Source organism: Panthera uncia (genome assembly GCF_023721935.1).
Source record: "Panthera uncia isolate 11264 chromosome B3 unlocalized genomic scaffold, Puncia_PCG_1.0 HiC_scaffold_1, whole genome shotgun sequence".
Lineage (NCBI taxonomy): Eukaryota > Metazoa > Chordata > Mammalia > Carnivora > Felidae > Panthera > Panthera uncia.
The window spans coordinates 38677324-38697947 of NW_026057582.1; the positions used below are offsets into that span (position 1 = coordinate 38677324).

At 36.9% G+C, this 20624-nt stretch overlaps 3 protein-coding genes across 8 annotated transcripts in view; 1 reads left to right on the plus strand and 2 right to left on the minus strand.

The window, feature by feature from the left end:
- Positions 1–300, minus strand: part of SLC38A6 (solute carrier family 38 member 6) — a 73004-nt gene extending 72704 nt beyond the window's left edge. For all 5 annotated transcript variants that reach the window (XM_049611525.1, XM_049611524.1, XM_049611523.1 and 2 more), the window contains exon 1: positions 196–300. In XM_049611525.1, coding sequence (XP_049467482.1) covers positions 196–300 — 105 coding nt within the window. The remainder of the gene's footprint in view (positions 1–195) is intronic.
- Positions 299–10216, plus strand: TRMT5 (tRNA methyltransferase 5). The gene is made up of 5 exons (XM_049611511.1): positions 299–546; positions 1739–2394; positions 5011–5135; positions 9058–9712; positions 10066–10216. The coding sequence occupies exons 1-5, from the start codon at positions 299–301 to the stop codon at positions 10179–10181; spliced, it is 1800 nt and encodes a 599-aa protein (XP_049467468.1). The 3' UTR covers positions 10182–10216.
- The window catches only part of MNAT1 (MNAT1 component of CDK activating kinase), a 230312-nt gene continuing 214795 nt past the window's right edge, over positions 5108–20624 (minus strand). Inside the window, exon 8 of one of the 2 annotated variants that reach the window (XM_049611534.1) lies at positions 5108–5157. In XM_049611534.1, the coding sequence (XP_049467491.1) occupies positions 5148–5157 (10 nt within the window). In that variant the 3' untranslated portion in view covers positions 5108–5147. Of the gene's footprint in view, positions 5158–16764; positions 17228–20624 lie in introns of those variants that run through there. The other variant, XM_049611533.1, reaches the window with a different exon arrangement.

Consider the following 20624-nt stretch of genomic DNA (forward strand, 5'->3'; position numbering starts at 1 on the left):
CATTCGTGCACTCGCTGGCTCTCATCTGCGTCTGGCTCCTGACTTTGGGCCCCATCCCCCAAGAGTCAGGCTCCAGGTTCTCCCTTCTCCCCATGCAGCACCCGCACCTCCTTCTTTTCCAGGTCTCATCTGTCAGGCATTTCAGGAAAAAGGCTGGAGGCCTGCAGCGCCCAGAAGCTTCCCGAGGAAACTTACGTTGCTTAGCAACGGGCTCAACTCTTCCGCCTCCGCCGCTTCGGACTGCTGGGCCGAGACGTACCAGCTCCGCTCGGCGTTGCTGATCCCCCAGGGCGCCTCCATGCTGCTCGCTGGCCGACAACCAGGTCCATCTGCGAGCTCCTACCCCAGCCTTCCAGTCAATAGTCGCGCGGGAGGCGGGGCGGGGAGCCCGGCCCTTCCGGGTTCCCGTACCGACCGGGGCGGAGAAGAAAGAAGGGAATCGACGGGCTCTGATGACGCTCGCCCCTCCGTGGCGAACCGTGATGATGTCATCGAGGGCCAGCCCTTCCACGAGCGACTCTCTTCCGAGCGGCACCAGAGCATGAGGTGAGGGGGTCTAGACTTGGAGTCAACCGCCGAGCGGCGCCAGGAATTGGGATGGTGACGTTGGTGAAGTGGTGACCGCAGTGCCCCTGATCCGAGAGGCTGAGGGTCAGGTGGTAGTACCCCTCCTCCAAGGTCTGCTCTCCGCCACTCGCTTCTTGGCGCAGGTCGCGAGGTCACCCACCGCCCGGGTGCTGAGCTTGGGCCCTAGTACTGGGTGCGAAGGAATGTGTTTTATCTGTTCAGAAGCTTTCTGATCGAGCCTTTAGCCATATTTTACATGTGGGAAACCGAGACTCCGATTAAGAAATTACAAGATCACGCAGCTGGGGAACTGCTAGACCAAACTTGAACCCTGACTGTGAAGTTTGAGAATTGCTTCACGGGGTTCTGGGGCAGGGTCCTCTCCCCTTCCAATTATTTCTTTGGTATTCTAGAAGGCAAAGTGAATATCTGATACTATTAATGGAATGGACATAGAACTCTGCAAAGCCCTAGTCCTCAAAATACTGAAACCTCAAGTTATAGACAGGACTTGGGGTAGTGAAGCATTAAAGACAAACAACATACCAATCAATATATTAAGAATACAGGCTCTGAAGTCAGTCAGACAGACCTGGTTTTTAATCCCTGCGCAGCCACTTACAGAAACGAGACTGGATGAATTAACCTACTTCTGACCTTTAGTTTGCTCGTTTACAAAATAAAGATGTGATAACCACACACCTCCCAAGATAGATAATGTGTGTAAAGCATGTAGCACAGCCTCTGATGTAATAAGCACCCATAAGTATCCTAGTAAATATTGCCATTGGTAAAGTCATAAATATAATGACCATTTCATTTAGAGATGGATCGTTTAAGTCAAACGTCAGCCTTCCAATCCCAAACTTATTCTGTAGAAAATTGTGGGTGGAGAGGTTCATTGACTATAGGGAGGCTGATGGGTCACTAAGCCCTTGTCCTGGCAGCAGATGGGTTAAGGTGCAAATTTATTATTTACTACTATAAAAGACAACATATCATGGAAAAGATAGTATACGTCTCACACACCAGTCAGCATTTAGCATGTTATTTAAAACTATAGAATTTAGATTTTTTATTCTTAACCTGTTGTGAACATGTAAGTTTGTGCTTTCTGTTTTTGTTTTGTTTTTTTAAAGTGCATCCTTTTTTTTTTTTTTTTTTTTTTTAGGAACTTATGGAGGCAATTTGGATTCTCAAGAATACTTTTCAAAGTGGAAACCTGTAGAATATCTGAATCAGAATCATTGGCTCCACTTGCTTGGACATCACAGATACAGAAACTTAGCAGAGCACCTGGTATTTTCTTGTTGGATCAAAGGAGAAGATTCTCCACCATGACTGAAATAGAAACAAACCAGAGAGACTCTGAATTGTTTTCACCACCCTCTAATGTCCGAGGAATGACAAAACTTGATAGAACAGCTTTTAAAAAGACAGTCACCATCCCAGTACTTAAAGTGAGGAAAGAAATAGTCAATAAATTGATGCGATCCCTTAAAAGGGCAGCACTGCAGCGCCCAGGCATAAAACGTGTAATTGAAGATCCAGAAGATGAAGAAAGTAGACTAGTTATGTTGGATCCCTATAAAATATTTACTGATGGTTCCTTTGAGAGAGCAGAACTCAGTATTTTAAAGCAGCTTAATGTCAGTCCACAGATACATAAATATAATTTGGAACTCACTTATGAAAACTTTAAGTCAGAAGAAATCTTGAGAGCTGTGCTTCCTGAAGGTCAAGATGTGACTTCAGGATTTAGCAGAGTTGGACATATTGCCCACCTGAACCTTCGAGATCATCAACTACCTTTCAAGCATTTAATTGGTAGGTGTGTTTTAGTAATAATATTTATGTGCTAGAAAGTAATTAAGTTCTCATTTTAGTTCTTAAAATGAGTTTCTTAAATGTCAAATTACAGAAGCAGGACATGTTATCATTTTAATTTTAAGCTGCATCTTGAGCTACATACCCTCTCTTTTGAAAGCCATTTTGGAATACTCTCCCCAGAGTGATAGCAAACTCTAAAAATCAGTTCAGGCTTTTCTGTACACAATATACAAGCATAGATTAAACTCAGATTTTTTGCTTTGGCAGAATTCTTTGGCACCTCGTCATTTGGTACATAGGAGTCATTAGGCCCTCAGGACTATGCTGAATTCTAGGTTTCTTAAATTTGAGTGTTTACCATCAAAAGTTCAAGACCCTGTTTATTCATGCTTTGATTTGACTGACTGAGCCTCTTCTATATGTCTGGCGCCATACTTTGTTTTTTAGTGCCCTTAGTCATTTAGAAATGATGCTTTTGGGGACACTTGGGTCACTCGTCAGTTGAGCGTCCACCTTCGGCCCAGGTCATGATCTCATGGTTCATGAGTTCAAGCCCCGTGTCAGGCTCTGTGCGGACAGCTCAGAGCCTGGAGTCTGCTTCAGATTCTGTGTCTCCCTCTCTCTGCCCCTCTCTGGCTTGTGCTCGGTCTCTCTCTCTCAATCTCTCTCAAAAATAAACATTAAAAAAAATATAATGTTTTTGTATGTTGTATCTCTGTAAGCCCAAGTTTGAGCCTGGGTCCTTTATCCTTTGGGAGAAGAAAGAAGTAGAAGACTAATCAGGATTGCAGTTGTCCTTCTACAAATATTTGATGTCCGTGTATTCTCCAGATTTTTTTTTTTCTTTTTAATGTAGAGTAATTGTCAGAACTTTTGAGAATTATTTTCACCTTTAACATGTTCTCAGGGCACCTGTGTGGCTCAGTTGGTTGACTGTCCAATTCTTGATTTCAGCTCAGGTCATGATCCCAAAGGTCGTGGGATCAAGCCCTCTGTCAGGTTCCATGCTGAACATGGAGCTTGCCTGGGATATTCTCTCTCTCTATTCTCTCTCTTTCTCTCTCTCCCTCTCCCTCTCTCTCTCTCTCTCTCTCTACCCCCCTCCTCTCTCTCTTCCTACCCCTCTGCCCCACTCCCCAGCTTGCTTGCACTCTCATGCTTTAAATAAAATAAAATAAAATGTAGTTCTCAGTATTTTGCATGATTAGGATTTCAGAAATATGCTATTATGCATTTCCTTTGTTTTTACTGATGAAAGGGACTGATAATGCACAACGATAACACAATAAATAATTAAGCAGATCTTTATAATTATGCCTGGGTACAAATGTCAAAGATAAGCTTTGCTATGTATGAGTCATCGCCTGTCAGAACTCAAAACATCCCTTTTGGCATCCCTATTTTATTCAGGGCCCTCCTAGATTAAAAGTGAAGCATTTTCATCCAGTGGTAATTTTAAAGCTTTTGCCATAGACTTTCAGTTTGTTTTTTTTATTTCATTCCTCATTTCAAACTATTATACCTTAAAAATTGACTTCTGATACCTGAAGCAGGACAGGATAAGAATAATGATTGGCTAGAGTCATATTCAAAATCAGGTATCTAATTATCAAAAAGAAATTGGACAAATTCTGGTTATATATCAGCATGTTTGTATTATTGAGCACTTTTTACTAACTTACAAATCAAGTTATCTTTCTTTATGCAATGACATGACATAGAGATTCTTATAATTTTTTTAAGCACTAACAAAAAAGTAGACTTTAAGTAAAGGGCATCAATATACCATTTCTGGTGTATTTTATTTGTAGCTCTTTCTGTTCTGGCAAATATTTGACAAAAAGAACAATTTAATTAAATGAACATTTTACTTAGATAAGACTCTAAATAATCTGTTTCTTTTATTTGAAAACTTATTTTACTGGTATGTATTTCCACAGTGGGGGCATCTTTTTTAAGTACATAGTAAAGCAGACATTTGATTAGGTCAGTGGGAACAGGCTGGTGATTTTAGAGATCATTTGTTGCAATGGTCCTTATACTTTTCCTTTCTGTTCTTTACCTTATGGTCTACTTTTTTGCTTATTGTTGTGTATTGGTCCGTTTGAGATTTAATTTAAAAAAAAAAAAAAGGAAAACTATTAGATAGACTGAAACTCCTCAAAAATTTTTCTTTAAAAATGTACCCAAATAGGGTGGCTGGGTGGTTCATTCGGTTGTGTCCAGCTCTTGATTTCAACTCACATCATCATCTCACAGTTCGTGAGTTTGAGCCCTACCTTTGCACTGTTAGTGCAGAGCCTGCTTAGGATTCTCTGCATCTCTCTCTGCCTCTCCACTGCTCATGTGCACACTAGCTCGCTTACTCTCTCTCTCTCTCAAAATAAATAAATAAAAACTTGTGTACCCATATGGTTTTTTGTCTTTGTATTAGAGGCTGGCAGACATTAATTAACTTTGCTAATCCACTGAATTTTTAGAATTGCATGCCACAATATACACACTAGATGCAACTTGTGTCTATAACCAAAAGAAATACAGTTTATTTCCATTTTATATTTTCAGTTTTATTTTGCAACCGATTGGCAATATTTATGAATTCTCATCTTTTAGGTCAAGTTATGATTGACAAAAATCCAGGAATCACCTCAGCAGTAAATAAAATCAATAACATTGATAATACGTACCGAAATTTCCAAATGGAAGTGCTGTCTGGAGAGGAGAACATGATGACCAAGGTATGGAATATCTTATTGTCTCCTAGGTACAGATTATATCAAGATTAATGTTTAGAATCAGAATAGATGTCAAAGATTAAAAGTATTTATAATAACCCAATATTGATGAGTATGTGAGAATGTGAGCATTTATATATCCTTTTGATGGAAGTGCAAATTTGATACAAATATTCAGGAAGAGTATATGGTAAAAATTGCCATTTTGAATAGGTACCTCCTTTGACCTAGGATTCCATTTACGGGAAGTTATCTCAAGGATATAATTGGAGAAAATTGTAGTGATGTGTATGTACCAGGTTCTACAAAGGAATAGAAACAACCTAAATGTTCATCAGAGACTTGATTAAATTTTGGTATAACAACACAATGAAATACTCCATCATTATAGATTATTGAGCTCCACACTTACTAAAACAAATTGCCCAGTGATAGGTTAAGTGACAAAAACACCAGTTGTAGAGTAGTATATATATACATAGCTCCATTTTAACTAAATATGTATGTAAATATGCACATATATCAGAATGTTAACAGTGGGCATATTTTTATTTGATATAGTAGTTACTAGTGACCTTTGTTCTCATTTTTATACTCTTCTACGGAGCACATATTTCTTTTATAAGAAAAACAAAACAAACCTATTTCAAAGAAAAAATATTTTTAATATGTAGGAAGAGATTCCTGGGGTAAACTACTTTCTCATCCTCTACCCCCAAAATCCTCTGAAGTGCTGGATAATATAAACATTTTTTTGATTTAAAAGTCTTAGATAATTATGTGTTAATATTATGTGAAATTTTGTACCCAAGCTAGGAAATAGGTTAACTTCTCTCCATAACTTGATAAAAATTTTAATAACAAAGTCCACTCTTAAGATGTTAGATGTATCTTTGTTGGTTCCAAGTTTTTATTTAAATACTAGTTAGTTAACTAATAGGGTAATATTGGTTTCAGGTGTTGAATTTAGTGATTCATCACTTACAGATAACACTCAGTGCTCATCGAAACAAGTGCCCCCCTTGATGCCCATCACCCATTTAGCTCCCCGCCACCTCCCATCCAGCAACCCTCAGTTCTCTATAGTTAAGAGACTTAAGCTCTTATGGTTTGCTTCTCGCTTTTTTTTTTTTTTTGCCTTCCTATATGTTCATCTGTTTTGTTTCTTAAATTCTATATGAGTGAAATTATATGGTATTTGTCTTTCTCTCGCTGACTTCTTTCTCTTAAACAGGACTTTATAAAACCCAGGAGAGTTTATGCAAAATAACTATTTTTTAAGATTCTGGGCCACATAGATTTAGGTGAATATTTTAAGTATAAAATTATTTCTCCATAATTTAATTGTAACAGAATATTAAAACACCATTTACTACATACTTACTATTAGGCCTGAGCTAATGTTTTAAATATAACAAATCCTTAGAAGCCCACAAGATAATAGTGGTTATTTTGTTTTGTTTTAAATTTATTTATTGTTTAATCTACATGCAAGTTAGTTAGCATATAGTGCAACAATGATTTCAGGAGTAGATTCTTTAATGCCCCTTACCCATTTAGCCCATCCCCTCTCCCAGAGCCCCTACGGCAACCCTCTGTTTGTTCTCTGTTTTGTTTAAGAGTCTCTTATGTTTTGTCCCCTCCCTGTCTTTTTGCTTCCCCTCCCTAATGTTCATCTGTTTGATATCTTAAAGTCTTCATATGAGTGACGTCATGTGATATTTGTCTTTTTCTAACTGGCTAATTTCACTGAGCATAATACTCTCCAGCTCCATCCACATAGTTGCAAATGGCAAGATTTCTTTCTTTTTGATTGCCAAGTAATACTCCAGTGTGTGTGTGTGTGTGTGTGTGTGTGTGTGTGTGTGTGTACACGTATATATACACCACATCTTCTTTATCCATTCATCCATCATGGACATTTGGGTTCTTTCCATATTTTGGCTATTGTCGATAGCGCTGCTATAAACATTGGGGTGTGTGTGCTCCTTCGAAACAGCGCATCTGTATCCCTTGGGTAAATATAATGGTGGTTGTTTCTAATATTCTCTTTATGCAGATAGTAACAAGGAATGACTGAGCTGGATTTTTGGAGCCAGGCGTCTGACTCCAGAGTCCATGCATGATCTTTCCCTGTATAACGTCCACGGCCTACTGCTTGTGTGTATTGTGTGGGGTCTGATCTGGCAAGTAAGATTTGAATGTGAGTGCTTTGCTGGTATCCGTGCTTATCTCAGCATACTGATTGAGTGCTGCTTCTTCTTCATTTGGTACTGCCCTTTAGGGTACTTCCTTCTCAGAGATCTAAAAGTTCTCAGAAACTTCTGTAATTTTTTAAATGGCTTCTGATTGATTTCTTAAGTCAACTGAAGTTTGTTCGTAGGATATATTTTATATTTAACATTTATACCATAAAGTAAATGCAAAAACTCAGTATAATTTCTTTACTACAAACAGAATCACATTTAATTTTAGGAGCTCAAGCAGCATAAGTACTTTCTGTGTCTATTGTGAGTAAAAAGATTCCTGAGAGTGAATCGGGCTGAAAGTAATGCTGAGTGAGTTAGGTTGAAAGACAGTATGAGTAAAATCAGAAGGATACTTAAAGTCTAATTTTTTAAAAGTAGTACTATGCTTCACCTTAAAAAGGGGGAGTAGGAAGGATATTTCAGGAAAAGCATCCCAAGACATATTCAGACCTTCCAGGTTATAGATCTAGAGAGTTTTAGTTACCAGAATAATGAAGGAACGTTTCCAACTCTGGAGACTTAACGTGGCCAGAGCATCTGATGTGGTTGGAAGGAAAACATATTTACACAAATTTGAAAGCAAAATATTCCATGAAGGCAGAATATAGAAGATGTATCTCTCTCAGATTTGTAGAACTTAGGAACTTTTCTGGCCTTTTGATTCTTCATCCAGTAAAACAAGGGGCTTAAAATGAAGGCTGAGGTCACATTACATGACTATAATTTTAGTTTTGTTTTCTATTTTCTAACATGCTTATGATCGTTCCCCCAAAAAATGGCACAAAGTCTTAAAATTTTAAATTTCAAGACTTAGCTTCACTAAATATATTTAGTTTAATCCATGAAAACTCAAATTTGGGAAAAGAGAAAGTAGGGGAAGGATTTGTTCTATACACTGGCTAAAATTTGTAGATACGAACCTTGCAAAATCCAAGTAACTATCTAAAAACATAGTAAAATACCTCAAAATCCAATATGTACATGGCACATCTTTTCTTTCCCGAGATTTTTTTTACTGTTTTTTATTTATTTCAAGAGAGAGAACGTGCACACACAAGCTGGGGAAGGGCAGAGAGAGAGGGAGAAAGAGAACCCCAAGCAGGCTTCATGCTGCCAGTGCGGAGCCCAGCGCGGGGCTCGATCTCACGAACCGTGAGGTTGTGACCTGAGCTGAGATCAAGAGTTGGATGCTTAACTGATTGAGCCACAGGTGCCCCAGTACAAGACACATCTGTCATGCCTCCCTCTTACAGAATGAAAATTAAGGAAGCTTATTTGCTGAGGGGAATGCTGTCTGCAACTTCAGCTAGTCCTCATGAAGATATGTGTTGTGTTGTTTCAAATTACAGGTTTATTTCCCTCTCTGTCAGGTGACAAAATAGAGTAGGAGTAAGCCAGTCAATTGGCCTGTCTGAAAAATGCCTTATGTGATTTGGGAACCACTTTATGACCGGGTAGAATGAGACGGAGAGTCATTTGGCTTTAAAGAGAGGACTTTTCTTAGGTCAAAGTCTAATGTGAGGTGTTAACTGGCTTCAAGAATAGCATAAACACCAGAATTCTAATTAAAATGCAGTTATTTGCTCCTAAATTTAAATGTGTGGGCATACCCATCCAGTGTCCATGGCTGGAATTTAAAACTAAACAGGTTAACCAAGGTATAATACCTTTTTCAGGTTCGAGAAAACGGCTACACCTATGAATTTGATTTTTCGAAAGTCTATTGGAATCCTCGTCTCTCTACAGAACACAGTCGTATCACAGAACTTCTCAAATCTGGAGATGTGCTATTTGATGTTTTTGCTGGGGTTGGGCCTTTTGCCATTCCAGTAGCAAAGAAAAATTGCACTGTATTTGCTAATGATCTCAATCCTGAATCCCATAAATGGCTATTGCACAATTGTAAATTAAACAAAGTGGACCAAAAGGTGAAAGTCTTTAACTTGGATGGGAAAGACTTCCTTCAAGGACCAGTCAGAGAAGAGTTAATGCAGCAGCTGGGACCACTGTCAAAAGAAAGAAAACACTCTGTGCACATTGTCATGAACTTGCCAGCAAAGGCTATTGAATTTCTCAGTGTTTTCAAATTGCTTTTAGATGGGCCGCCATGTGGCATTGAGCTCCTTCCCATAGTGCACTGTTACAGCTTTTCCAAAGACCCTAATCCTGCTAAGGATGTTCAGCAGCGAGCTGGGGCTGTGTTAGGCATTTCCTTGGAGGCATGCAGTTCAGTTCACCTAGTAAGAAATGTAGCCCCTAACAAGGAAATGTTATGTATCACCTTTCGGATTCCTGCTGCTGTGCTCTACAAGAACCAGACCCTAACTCTAGGTGAGCAATTTCTGGGAAATTAAATGTAAACTATAATACTTTTCATGTAGCTTTTAATATTTATTAAATTTGGAAATAGGTTAAACTAATTCTAGTTAGATATTTCGGTTCAAGATTCTTTGCCACTCAATTGTGACTGGTTTCTCGCAATTTTACGAATTTTAGCATGACATACACACTATTTAGTCTAGCAGAAGGTTATTTCATTATAATAATAAATCTGCAGTCATGTTACTATTTTATGTATACGTTGAGTATTCAGAATCTTTAAAATGCCTATATTATTTGCTTTTTAAAGGTATTTTCCAATGTTAATTCTCTTACCTAATAACGGTTTTTTGGCTTTGTTACAGAGAATCAGGACGACCCACCTCTTAAACGCCAGAAGACAGATAAAGTCTTTTCAGAAGAAAAAACTCAAATTGCTTCAGTCACTTCATTGGAAATGTCTTCTCCATCTCCCCATTAGACCTTTATGTAATAAAATATAATGATTTCATAAAATTTTAGCATTCATTTTAGTACTGAACACTTATATTTTACCCTTGCTGTTGTAAGTTATCAAATTAAAATTTAAATAAGTCTATTTTATCTAAGTGATAATAATTAGATTATAATCTTATAATCTGAATTATGTCTAATTTTGTATTAGATACATATATTTAAATATTGACTGTCTCCTGGGAAAATAGTTTTTGAAGGTGGGATAATTGCCTGCTAACAATAACTTTGCAGTGATCCCCAGTTGGAGAGTATGCCTAAATTTTATATAAGTACCCCTAAACTAGTAATAAAAAATGAAATTATTTAGATCAGGAATGGTAAACCATGCCTGACAAGCCAAATCTAGCCTACCACCTATTTTTGTACGGCAAATAAATGACCTGAGAATGGTTCTTATACTAACGGTCGAAAAAGAATTTTAGAAATCTTGTGACATGAAAATTGTATGAAATTTGAATTTCAGTGTCCATAAATACAGTCTTATTGGAATACATCATGCTCGTTTGTTTACATGCTGTCTGTGGCTGCTTTTATGGTATTAAAGCAGAGTTGAGTAGTTTACAACACGGACAGGAAGTGATTCTCCTCAGTTCTTACTGCTGCTCAGCACACTGCACATCGCAGTGACATGGTTGTAACTCAACAGCATCTTGAATGCCATGTAAATCACCAAGCTTTAAATACATTATTATTACTAGTGTATAGCCATCCTTTCAAAACAAGAAAACTGGACTTCTAATGTGCTTTGAAGGCACAGTGGAGTGTCAATTATTTTGATAATTAATTAGATAACAAAGAATCTATACCTGAGCTAAATTACAATATATGTTGACATTACCAATAGAAGCACTCATCTAGTATTTCACTCACAGGCAAGCAACTGTCAGAAAAACTAGAAATTTAATCTAGAAATATCTCAAATGAACAGAACTTCCTCACAAAATAAAAAATGAAAATGAGGGTTCAACTGAAATAAGTCTCTAAGGGACTCTCGCAACCCCATCAAGGAAAGCCATTTACTGATGGCGAGTTAATTGTATTTGAGTGCAGCAGCCAAAGAAATGTATCCAGGGAAAGTAAAATTGTTTGAGACTGTTTGTTGGCCTTTTGGAAAAAACAGTTGCTCAAAAAGTTTGGGACACTGGGAACAAAATCAAGTCAATTAAAAAGGTAAATGAGTCTGATTCTTGATGAGTTGATAGATGTTACTACTACTGCTCAGGTCTTATTTATTTGAGACATCAGTGCTGAGTTTGAAGTTGCTGAAGAATTAAGCTTCTATGAATACTCTGCACGGAACAACTATGGGTGAGTATTTTTAAAGAAGTTGAGAAAACAATTCTTTACAACCTGAAGTGGAATCTGCTATGATGTGTTACAACTGATGGTGGTAAAAGATATATGAAGTAGAAAAAGACCTGAGCCTGGGTGGCTCAGTCAGTTGTGTCCAACTTGGTCTTAGGTCATGATCTCACAGTTTGAGTTCGAGCCCCGCGTTGGGCTCTGTGCTGATGGCTCAGAGCCTGGAGACTGCTTCGCATTCTGTGTCTCTCTCTCGCTATGCCTCTCCCCCACTCGTGCTCTCTCTCAAAAATAAACAAACATTAAAAAAAAAAAAAGACCTAGTTGGGAGAAATATACAGAGCTTGGTAAAACCTGTGGTTATTCACTCCTTTCTTCACCAGCAAGTTCCCTGCAGAAGATATTTGAACCTGCCATGTGTTACTGAACTAGTGGTGTCAATACTAAGTTTCATTTGCTTTCATGGCTCCTAACCACCCTCAAGTCCTTTAATTTTTGTCAGAAATTGAACTTGAATCTGAATCTGGCTTGTTCAACATGAGTTTGATTTGCTTAGTAATTGTCAAGTTTGATTGCAATTTTTCTTTTAAAAAAAAAAAATTTTTTTTTAACGTTTATTTATTTTTGAGACAGAGACAGAGCATGAACAGGGGAGGGTCAGAGAGGGAGACACAGAATCTGAAACAGGCTCCGGGGCTCTGAGCTGTCATTACAGAGCCCGACGTGGGGCTCGAACTCACAGACTGCGAGATCATGACCTGAGCCGAAGTCGACCGCTTAACCGACTGAGCCACCCAGGCGCCCCTGATTGCAATTTTCCGAGTTCAAGGTCAAGACTGAAATTTTTCTTAACAAGAGGAACCACTCTTAAACATTATTCTAGAACACTGAATGGCTCTGGAAATTAGCTTTTGCTAATGACTTGATAATATTTCTTAAAGGTTTTAACCTATAATTATAAAGCAAACAACTTTAATGTGAAACTGCGGTAGTCATTTCAACAGACATTTGAATCACAGTATCTTTTGTTCCACATTTCTCATGCTGTCAAAAACTAAAACAAGAAACAAGATTTCCACTTTCAAATTAGCAGTAGAGATATTTTCTGTGTTCAGCATTTTTTCGGACCTTGGCAAAAATGCAAAGGAAATTCACATATTTCAAAATCTATTTACCATAATTGAGCTTCTACCTAATGTTCAATTGGAAGTGATTAATGTGCTATGTAATGACATGCTAAAAGGCAGGTATCAAGGGAAGAATCTAATAGAGTTCTACAAATGCCTTCCAAGTGATGAATATACCCAATTAAAATCATATGCTTCTGGATTGGTGCCAGTATTTGGTAGTATATATCTATGTAAAAAAAGACATTTTTAAATCTCATCACAGATAACTATATAACAGGTAATCATTTACAACTGATTTTGATAGGAAATACTTAGAACCCCAATTAAAGGAACAAGGTGCTCTTCTCCTTGAGCTACAATGTAACTAGACACACTCAATTATATTTTGAATTTTGTTCATTAAAAACAGTGTGCTAACTTATTTTATCACAAAGCCTAAAATATTTACTGTCTGGCCTTACGGAAAGGTTTGAGGACCACTCATCTAAATCACTGATTACAAACTCAGATGCCTTCAGAAGCAAGTAGGTAATATAAACAGGTGAAGGCAATAAATGGTAAAAAGTGTAGGAAAGTAATGAATTAGAGCCCTCATTCCTTATCTAAAGGCACTGAAAATTGATTCTGAAAATCAAAACTATCCTCTGCAAGACCTTGGGGGTTAATTCAGTTTGGGACTTCTAATTTTCTTCCCTTCCCTCCCCTCCAAATGAGGAGTATGTAGGTCAAGGGTCAGTATGCTTCCTGTTAAGAACCAGATAGTATTTTAGGCTTTGCAAGCCATAAGGTCTGTGTTGCTGCTCAACTCCATCATAGTAGTACCCCAGAGCAGCCATGGACAATACATGCACTATATGCCAAAACAACTTTCATTTATGGACAGTGAAATCTGAATTTTTTATGCTTTTTACTTGTTAAAAAGTATGTGTTTTGGCTTTTTTCAACCTTAAGAAATGTAGACAATTCTAGCTCATGGAACATACAGAAACAGGCACCAGCTGGATTTGGCCAGGGGTCCATAGTTGGCCTTCTGCTCTAGGTGAAGAGAATTTTAATTTGCAAGTAGGAATGGGATTTTTTTTCCCTAGTATTGTACATTGACATACTAGGTTGTAAATACTAACTATGGGTACAAATGATGTTCTTATTCATACATGTAAAGTGGTAAGATTCTTGCCTCTATCTAGTCACCCCTTAGACAAAATATGCAGTATATAATTGTAAAGGAAATGGAATCCTTAAAAGCCTCTATTAACATTTAACTCCTCCCCCCTTTTCCCTCAGAGTGGATAAGTGAATGTACGATTATTTCATTATTTAAATTTAGGCCCATCCTAAAGTTTTTAATGGGATACCTGGTAACTGAACTCTTGATGTCCACTAGAAAATGACAGGTGGAAAGCTCAGTAGATCCATCTTTTTAAAAATTTTCCCCCACAATTATTTATTTTTGAGAGAAAGAGCATGAGTGAGGGAGGGGCAGTGAGAGAGAGAGAGACAAAATCAGAAGCAGGCTCCAGGCTCTGAGCTGTCAGCACAGAGCCCAACACGGGGCGTGAACTCACAAACTGAGATCATGACCTGAGCCGAAGTTGGACACTTAACTGACTGAGCCACCCAGATGCCCATACAATTGTTCAACTTTGTTAGCTTTTGACAAGTTTTTCTGCCACCTTAATTGGATTTTGAAATGATCGCCTGACCACCATTTGACAGCCTAAAGATAACATCTAAGAGAATTAGATCAAATATTTATTGAATGAAATTAAATACTAATAGTGCATCCCGACCATGATGTAAACCATATTCAATACCATTAACATCTGCTTCCCAAAGGAAGGTAGTTAATAGTCCAATCATGTTCTACATAATGAATTTCTCCCAAGGATATAAACAAGGTTATTAAGTTGATGTCATTTATATACCGTAAAATAACTAGACACTTCATCTTTAAAGCTTCCTGGAAGTCTTAGAAAGTTTGACTACTCAAACTTGATTCTACACAGCTGTTGTTTATAATAAGCTTGACAGTTTGACAGTCATCTCTGGAGCATGGACTTCTGACCACTTGGGTTCAAATCCACTGTGCTACTTTTAAGTTGTATTGACCTTTGGCAAGTTAGTTAACCTCCCTATGCCTTGGCTTCTCCATATGTTAAAATGGGTACAATAATACTAGCAGTGTAAAGACTAGATGATAATACACAGTGCATGAAATGCAGTGCTTGGGGCATAGGTATCGCTCAGTAGTTGCTAGCTATTGTTTCTGTGCTAGTGTTGTACAATGTTAAAAGACTTAATTCATGTAGAAGAAAGATTTGTACAGCATTTTGTCTCTGAAAGAGGAAATCACTGGGAAGATAGGGGATAACCTCATTAATTCAGAATATTTGTTATTTAGTGAATTGTCAGTAAGTTACCTTTCACCATTCCCTTTGATCTAATAGGGTTAGTTAGCAACTTATTTGGCCTATTGAACAAGGTATGGCAATAGTAAGGGCAAAATATTTACAAATATATAAAGGTTTTGGAATTCAATTTATTTGCCAAATCAGATGCAGGCAATTTCTACAATAAGGTAGGTTTGAAAAAAGTTTCGAAAGCCTTTGAACTGTTCTATTAATTGGTTCATTTAAATACATTATACAAGGCACTAAGAACAAGTAATAGTGTTTCTTTTGTGAAGACTGGATACTGTAATTTGGCAGCTGAGTACAGAAAAGCCTTAACCGTAAGCCCAATGTTCTCACTATTCTTTGAACAGATTTATAGACTGTACTTAAAACCCCAATCCTCAATTGGAGAATGCTGATATGAAAAACAGGATGCAGCCTGATAGAGTATAGATAGGAATAGACTTTAAAAAAAGGTTTCAATTCTAGCTTTTTATTAACTTGTTTATATTATCTTAGCCTACTCAATTATTTGATGCCTTGGTTTTCTGTTATCAAAGATAGTTAGAACTACAGTTGACCCTTGAACAACACAGGAGTTGGGGCACTGCTACCCACCCCCCGACACACACATTGGAAAATCCACATATAACTTTTGACTCCCTCCAAAACTTAACTATTAATAGCCTACTGTTGACCAGAAGCCATAACAAACATAACAGTCAATTATGCATATTTTGTATGTTATATGTTTTATACACTATATTCTTACAATAAAGTAAGCTTAGAGAAAAGAAAATGTTAAGAAAATCATAAGGAAGAAAAAATACTTTTACAGTACTGTACAAAAAAAATCCACACGTAAGTGGATCCATATAGTTTAAACTTCTTCAAGGGTCAACTGTATTGTAAAGATAAAGATATACCTCTAAAATTAGTACCTGCTTAGTCAAATAAGATGGAGTTGTTACATAAGGATATTCCACCCTAATGTAACCACAAATCTTGTTTCACATAACTTTCCTCCCATGAAATTAACATCTGTTGTGATGGACATTTGATAGGAAATCCCTTAATTTCCTTGAGAAAGTATGTCCCGTACCCAGTGGTCTATGTAACAGACTCGTGTAAGATTGAGATGCTACAAATATCCGTCCTGTCCACATCCAGCTCTAAGCAAAATCCTGGGTATACCAAAAGCCTTTGAAGTTTCAACAGAAACTATATCAGAGTCTGCAATTTACTCTGGGAAATTTCGTTTAAAATGTATCCATTCCAGTCTCCAAGGTTTCATCATAAAACGAGCTCACATTTGAAGTGAAAGGTGCCATTTAGGTATTAAATTTTATTAACTTATTTCTTTGAATTTGTCATTAAAGCAGGTTAATACTCTCATCTGGTTTATCCTAAGTGTGGCTCACAGCTGGGAACTATAATACCTTGATCGAGGTTGTCTCACTTTCCACTGCTCAAAACAGGCACTGAGTCCTTAAAATTGAGAGAACGGCATTATCATAGGTCAAGTTTTACTTGCCACAACCTGCTGGTAGAAGGAAATATATCCACTTGTCTGGACTAGTATTAAGAACATTGGGGGAGGGGGGAAGGAACATTTTATGAGAAGAAATAATAGACTTGGATATTAACACTAAATGTCGTATTCAAAATGGCATTTTAAAATGTGTTCAAGTAAAACACTGTAATAAGAGAAAAACCACAAAACTTAATATAAAGTCTAGCTTTATTTTTAAAAAGATTTTACAAGTCTGTCAACCTCAAGCATACATAGGTGAATTATTCATATCTTCCATCAGATGAAGTTTACAGCTTCGATCCCTCTCAGAAAAATATAAGTAAAAAATAAATCTTTTTCACATATATTTGTCCACTATATTACTCAGCTTAGTTCTGAAATTTTCTCTTATAAATACTTTAACACAGCTGCTAATGTGGTGGTACTGTTGTGGTGCAGCTGCATATGGCTATACTTTTACAAGTCTGCTTTACTTTTGCTAGTTCCCTGGTTCGGCTCCAAGGTCCAAATCTTATAAAGAAGAAATAAAGGTTAACTGGGCTGCCAGAAAAGCCCACTGAATGCATCCTGTAGCGCTCTGTGACAAGCCAGAGAAGAAGTATAGCCTCCAGCGAGATCCTGTGGAGAGGCAGCTCTGACATGGTTTAAATACCTAAAACAAAACAAAAAGTATAGCATTGATATAGAAGGCATATATAAATTGGTAACATTTTTAAAAGCAATAGTAAAACTGATGCAAATTTTAAAGAGGAATTCTGAGACTGAAATGTTCAGACATTCTAAATGCATTACTATTTTTTAAAAGGAAACTCACCAACTATATAGAGAGAGCGCCTAAAGTCGTTTAATGAGTTTATTGTAAAGCAAATTACATTAAGATCTTAAAACAGCTCTCAAGGAGGTTTCAAAAATAATACTGGCTATTAAAATGCCCACTGTTCCCAATTTTTAAATGTTTACTTATTTACTTTGAAAGAGCATGCACAGGGGAGGGGCAGAGAGAGGGTGGGAGAGAGAGTCCCAAGCAGGCTCAGGGTGACAGCGCAGAGCCCGATGACACCGGGCTGGATCTCAGGAACCCTGTGAGATGATGACCTGAGCCAAAAATCAAGAGTCAGGTGCTTAGAGGACGGAGCCACCCAGGCATCCTTCACTGTTCCCAATTTTTAGAAATTACTTGTCTTGTTGGCTATTGTTTGGGTACCTAACTGCTATTCTCCTTCTGGCATACTCTTAATAAATAAATACATAGTATCATAATACTACTGTATTAATATTTTACATAAATATTGAATGTTTTGCATAAATGAATTCTGAAACAAATACTTAAATGAAGGAGGGTTGAAAAATATACTAGTTACTTCAAATTTACTTCAGTATTACAAAAATATATGGTCTCCTTCCTCACATGAGAAATCTCTGAAAGCCTGATTTCAACAGAATGTCCCAATTAGTAAATACAGAAGTCTTTTGAACTGTCTCAAAAGACAGTGTAACAGAAACCACTTTTCTCCAATCATACATATATTATTTAGCAATTAAAACTCTCTACCTTGGTAAAGGTAGACAAACAAGCCTAAAATATAGGACAATCCTAGACAAAGAAGGTCAACTTGTTAGCATGACTAACAGCATCGTTGGAAAACAAATATTTCCAGCTTTGCTTTAATGCCTAGTTTAAGAAACCACATTGTTTCTTCAGGCCTCAGGAAGTAAAGGAGCTTCACCCACCTTAGAATTACGGGTATGGCAAATGAATAAATCAGGTACCAGAACATTTTAATAACTTGGAAACTTTTCTACTCATTCATTCAAACTTCCTGTGTGTCAAAGTCTTGATGCATGAGCAACTTATTATTTCTAACATAATAACAAGTCTGTTTTTCATTTGTATCCATGTTTAATAAGGTTGTGTGATTAAAAAATATATGGCAATATAAGAGGCCAAAGAGAAAAAGTGGCCAAAGTAAGACGCGACATAAGCTCCTGGAATTGGCTATAATTTATTCACACTACCACAAATCAAGGTGTTAACTCAATTCTTTGCTTCTCTGCCAAGGGTGAAAGGGGAAAGCAGAAGGAGAAAGGTAATATTTACTGAGCAGTGATCTACAAACTTTTTGATAGTGTATTTATAGCAGTAAAAATATTTGAGCATGCATTTCCAATATTTGTATACTTATTTATAAATTATATACTTACTGCATTAATATATAGTGAATAATTATATAACATACTAATATAGAAGGATATTATAAAATATATATGAATATTCAAAGGAGATAAAAATATTTCAACCAAAGTTCTAATATTTTCTCCCTGTATCCATCTTCTGTACGTTGGTGAATGTATCCCACTTTCGAGGCTGTTATTAAACAGTCATTGTCAAACTCCTGATAGAACCTTATGTCCCATGGGATTTAAACAGGGATTCACCCACCAAACCTACCACATGGACAGAAGAAATATCTGCTTATTTCACCCCAGGACACAATAAAATGTCCACTGTTAAGACTGTGATGCATCAGAAATGATGTAAATTAGATAAGTCACCTCAGAAGTCTAAAAATCAACCTGGAACAGCATAAAATCCATTTCTCTCCAGTGAGATCTCAAAAACCATCACACAAATAAGTAATATTTTTACAAGTATCTTGGAAATGAAATGTTCCATTCCTGATACAAGTTTCAGGTAAGTTTTATCCATATACCAGACACTACTATATTAACCTTCCTTTCCTCAGACCCTCAAAAGAAAAGGACAGTCTTCGATCCAGTGGCTGTTCTCTCCTGGCAAAATTCAGGTACCACCGGAGAATGTCTGTCAACCTTAAGAAGCCAACTATCATGAAGAGAACTGGTTTTCATAGCTGTAATAGAAACGCTGTGCAACTAGTTGTTTTGATTCATCACATTTTGGTACAACTTGCTTCTGGGAAAGTTGAGTCATACCATTTCTGGCTTGGCAATTCAAGCATAAACTTGAAGTGTACATACAGCTTTTTATATGTTATCCTGAGAAACCTGAAACAGCTGCACTGCTGGCAGGAAAACACAGGACCACCAGTAAAATATCCAAAACAGTTGCATCTTTTAATTTATGACCGTGCACTGTTTCCATAAAGAGTATATAAAACAGTTCAACATTTTATAGGTAAAATGTAATAAACAGTCATACTCATTGATGCCATAAATGTGTAAAAAAAGTTTATTTAAAATGATTAATTAGTGTTCGAAAATAGGGTTTCTTGAACAGTCATAATCCAGAGCAATGAACAAACATTTTAAAATTTTAGTTATTAATGCTAAGTTGTAGATTCTTACTGCCAAAATCAAGTCAATTAAAATTTCTTTGCATAGCACTGAAGAAAATACACTTCCCTTCTAGCAATCATTTACATTAAACATGTCTGTGAGTATAGTTCTTTAAAGACCTGCTTATTTACATTACTGTTTTTGATCTCTAGGGCTACACAAAATAGTTACTGTTAAATATTTCAATCTATTTTCACCATGGCAACTTACATTAATTCCAATTTAAAAAAAAAACCCGTAATTCATTCTTGGTACTCAACTGTGGGCTTTTATTTTCTAGGTATTTTAACTTAATGTTCTTAAACCCTTTAATTATTGTGGTACACCAAAGTATTGTAAAGGATCTGACACGCTGAAACCACACAATGAGAATTTAGCATTTTGCCTGCTTTTTCACATTAATCCCCATCTGTGTTGTTTTAATTCTTTCATGACCATTACAAGTACATCACTGAATAGGATTCCTGGGGTTTCTGGCAAAGGTCAGTATCAATTCATGTACACCTTTATATAACAGAATGAGGAAGAAGTCTTAGCCAAATTTATTTCTAAAAGTCAAGCTCAGTTGGATTTTGGAGCCTGGAGGTAATTGCTCTGACTATTTAGCCAATCCCAGGACAGTATTTCTGTTTTTCATGGGTTAATTTTAAATACCTGTAAATCTTATAAGCAGAAACCAGGAAAGAAAAAAAAGAGGTTTGCTTACTTTGGTATCTATACCTTATTTTTACTGA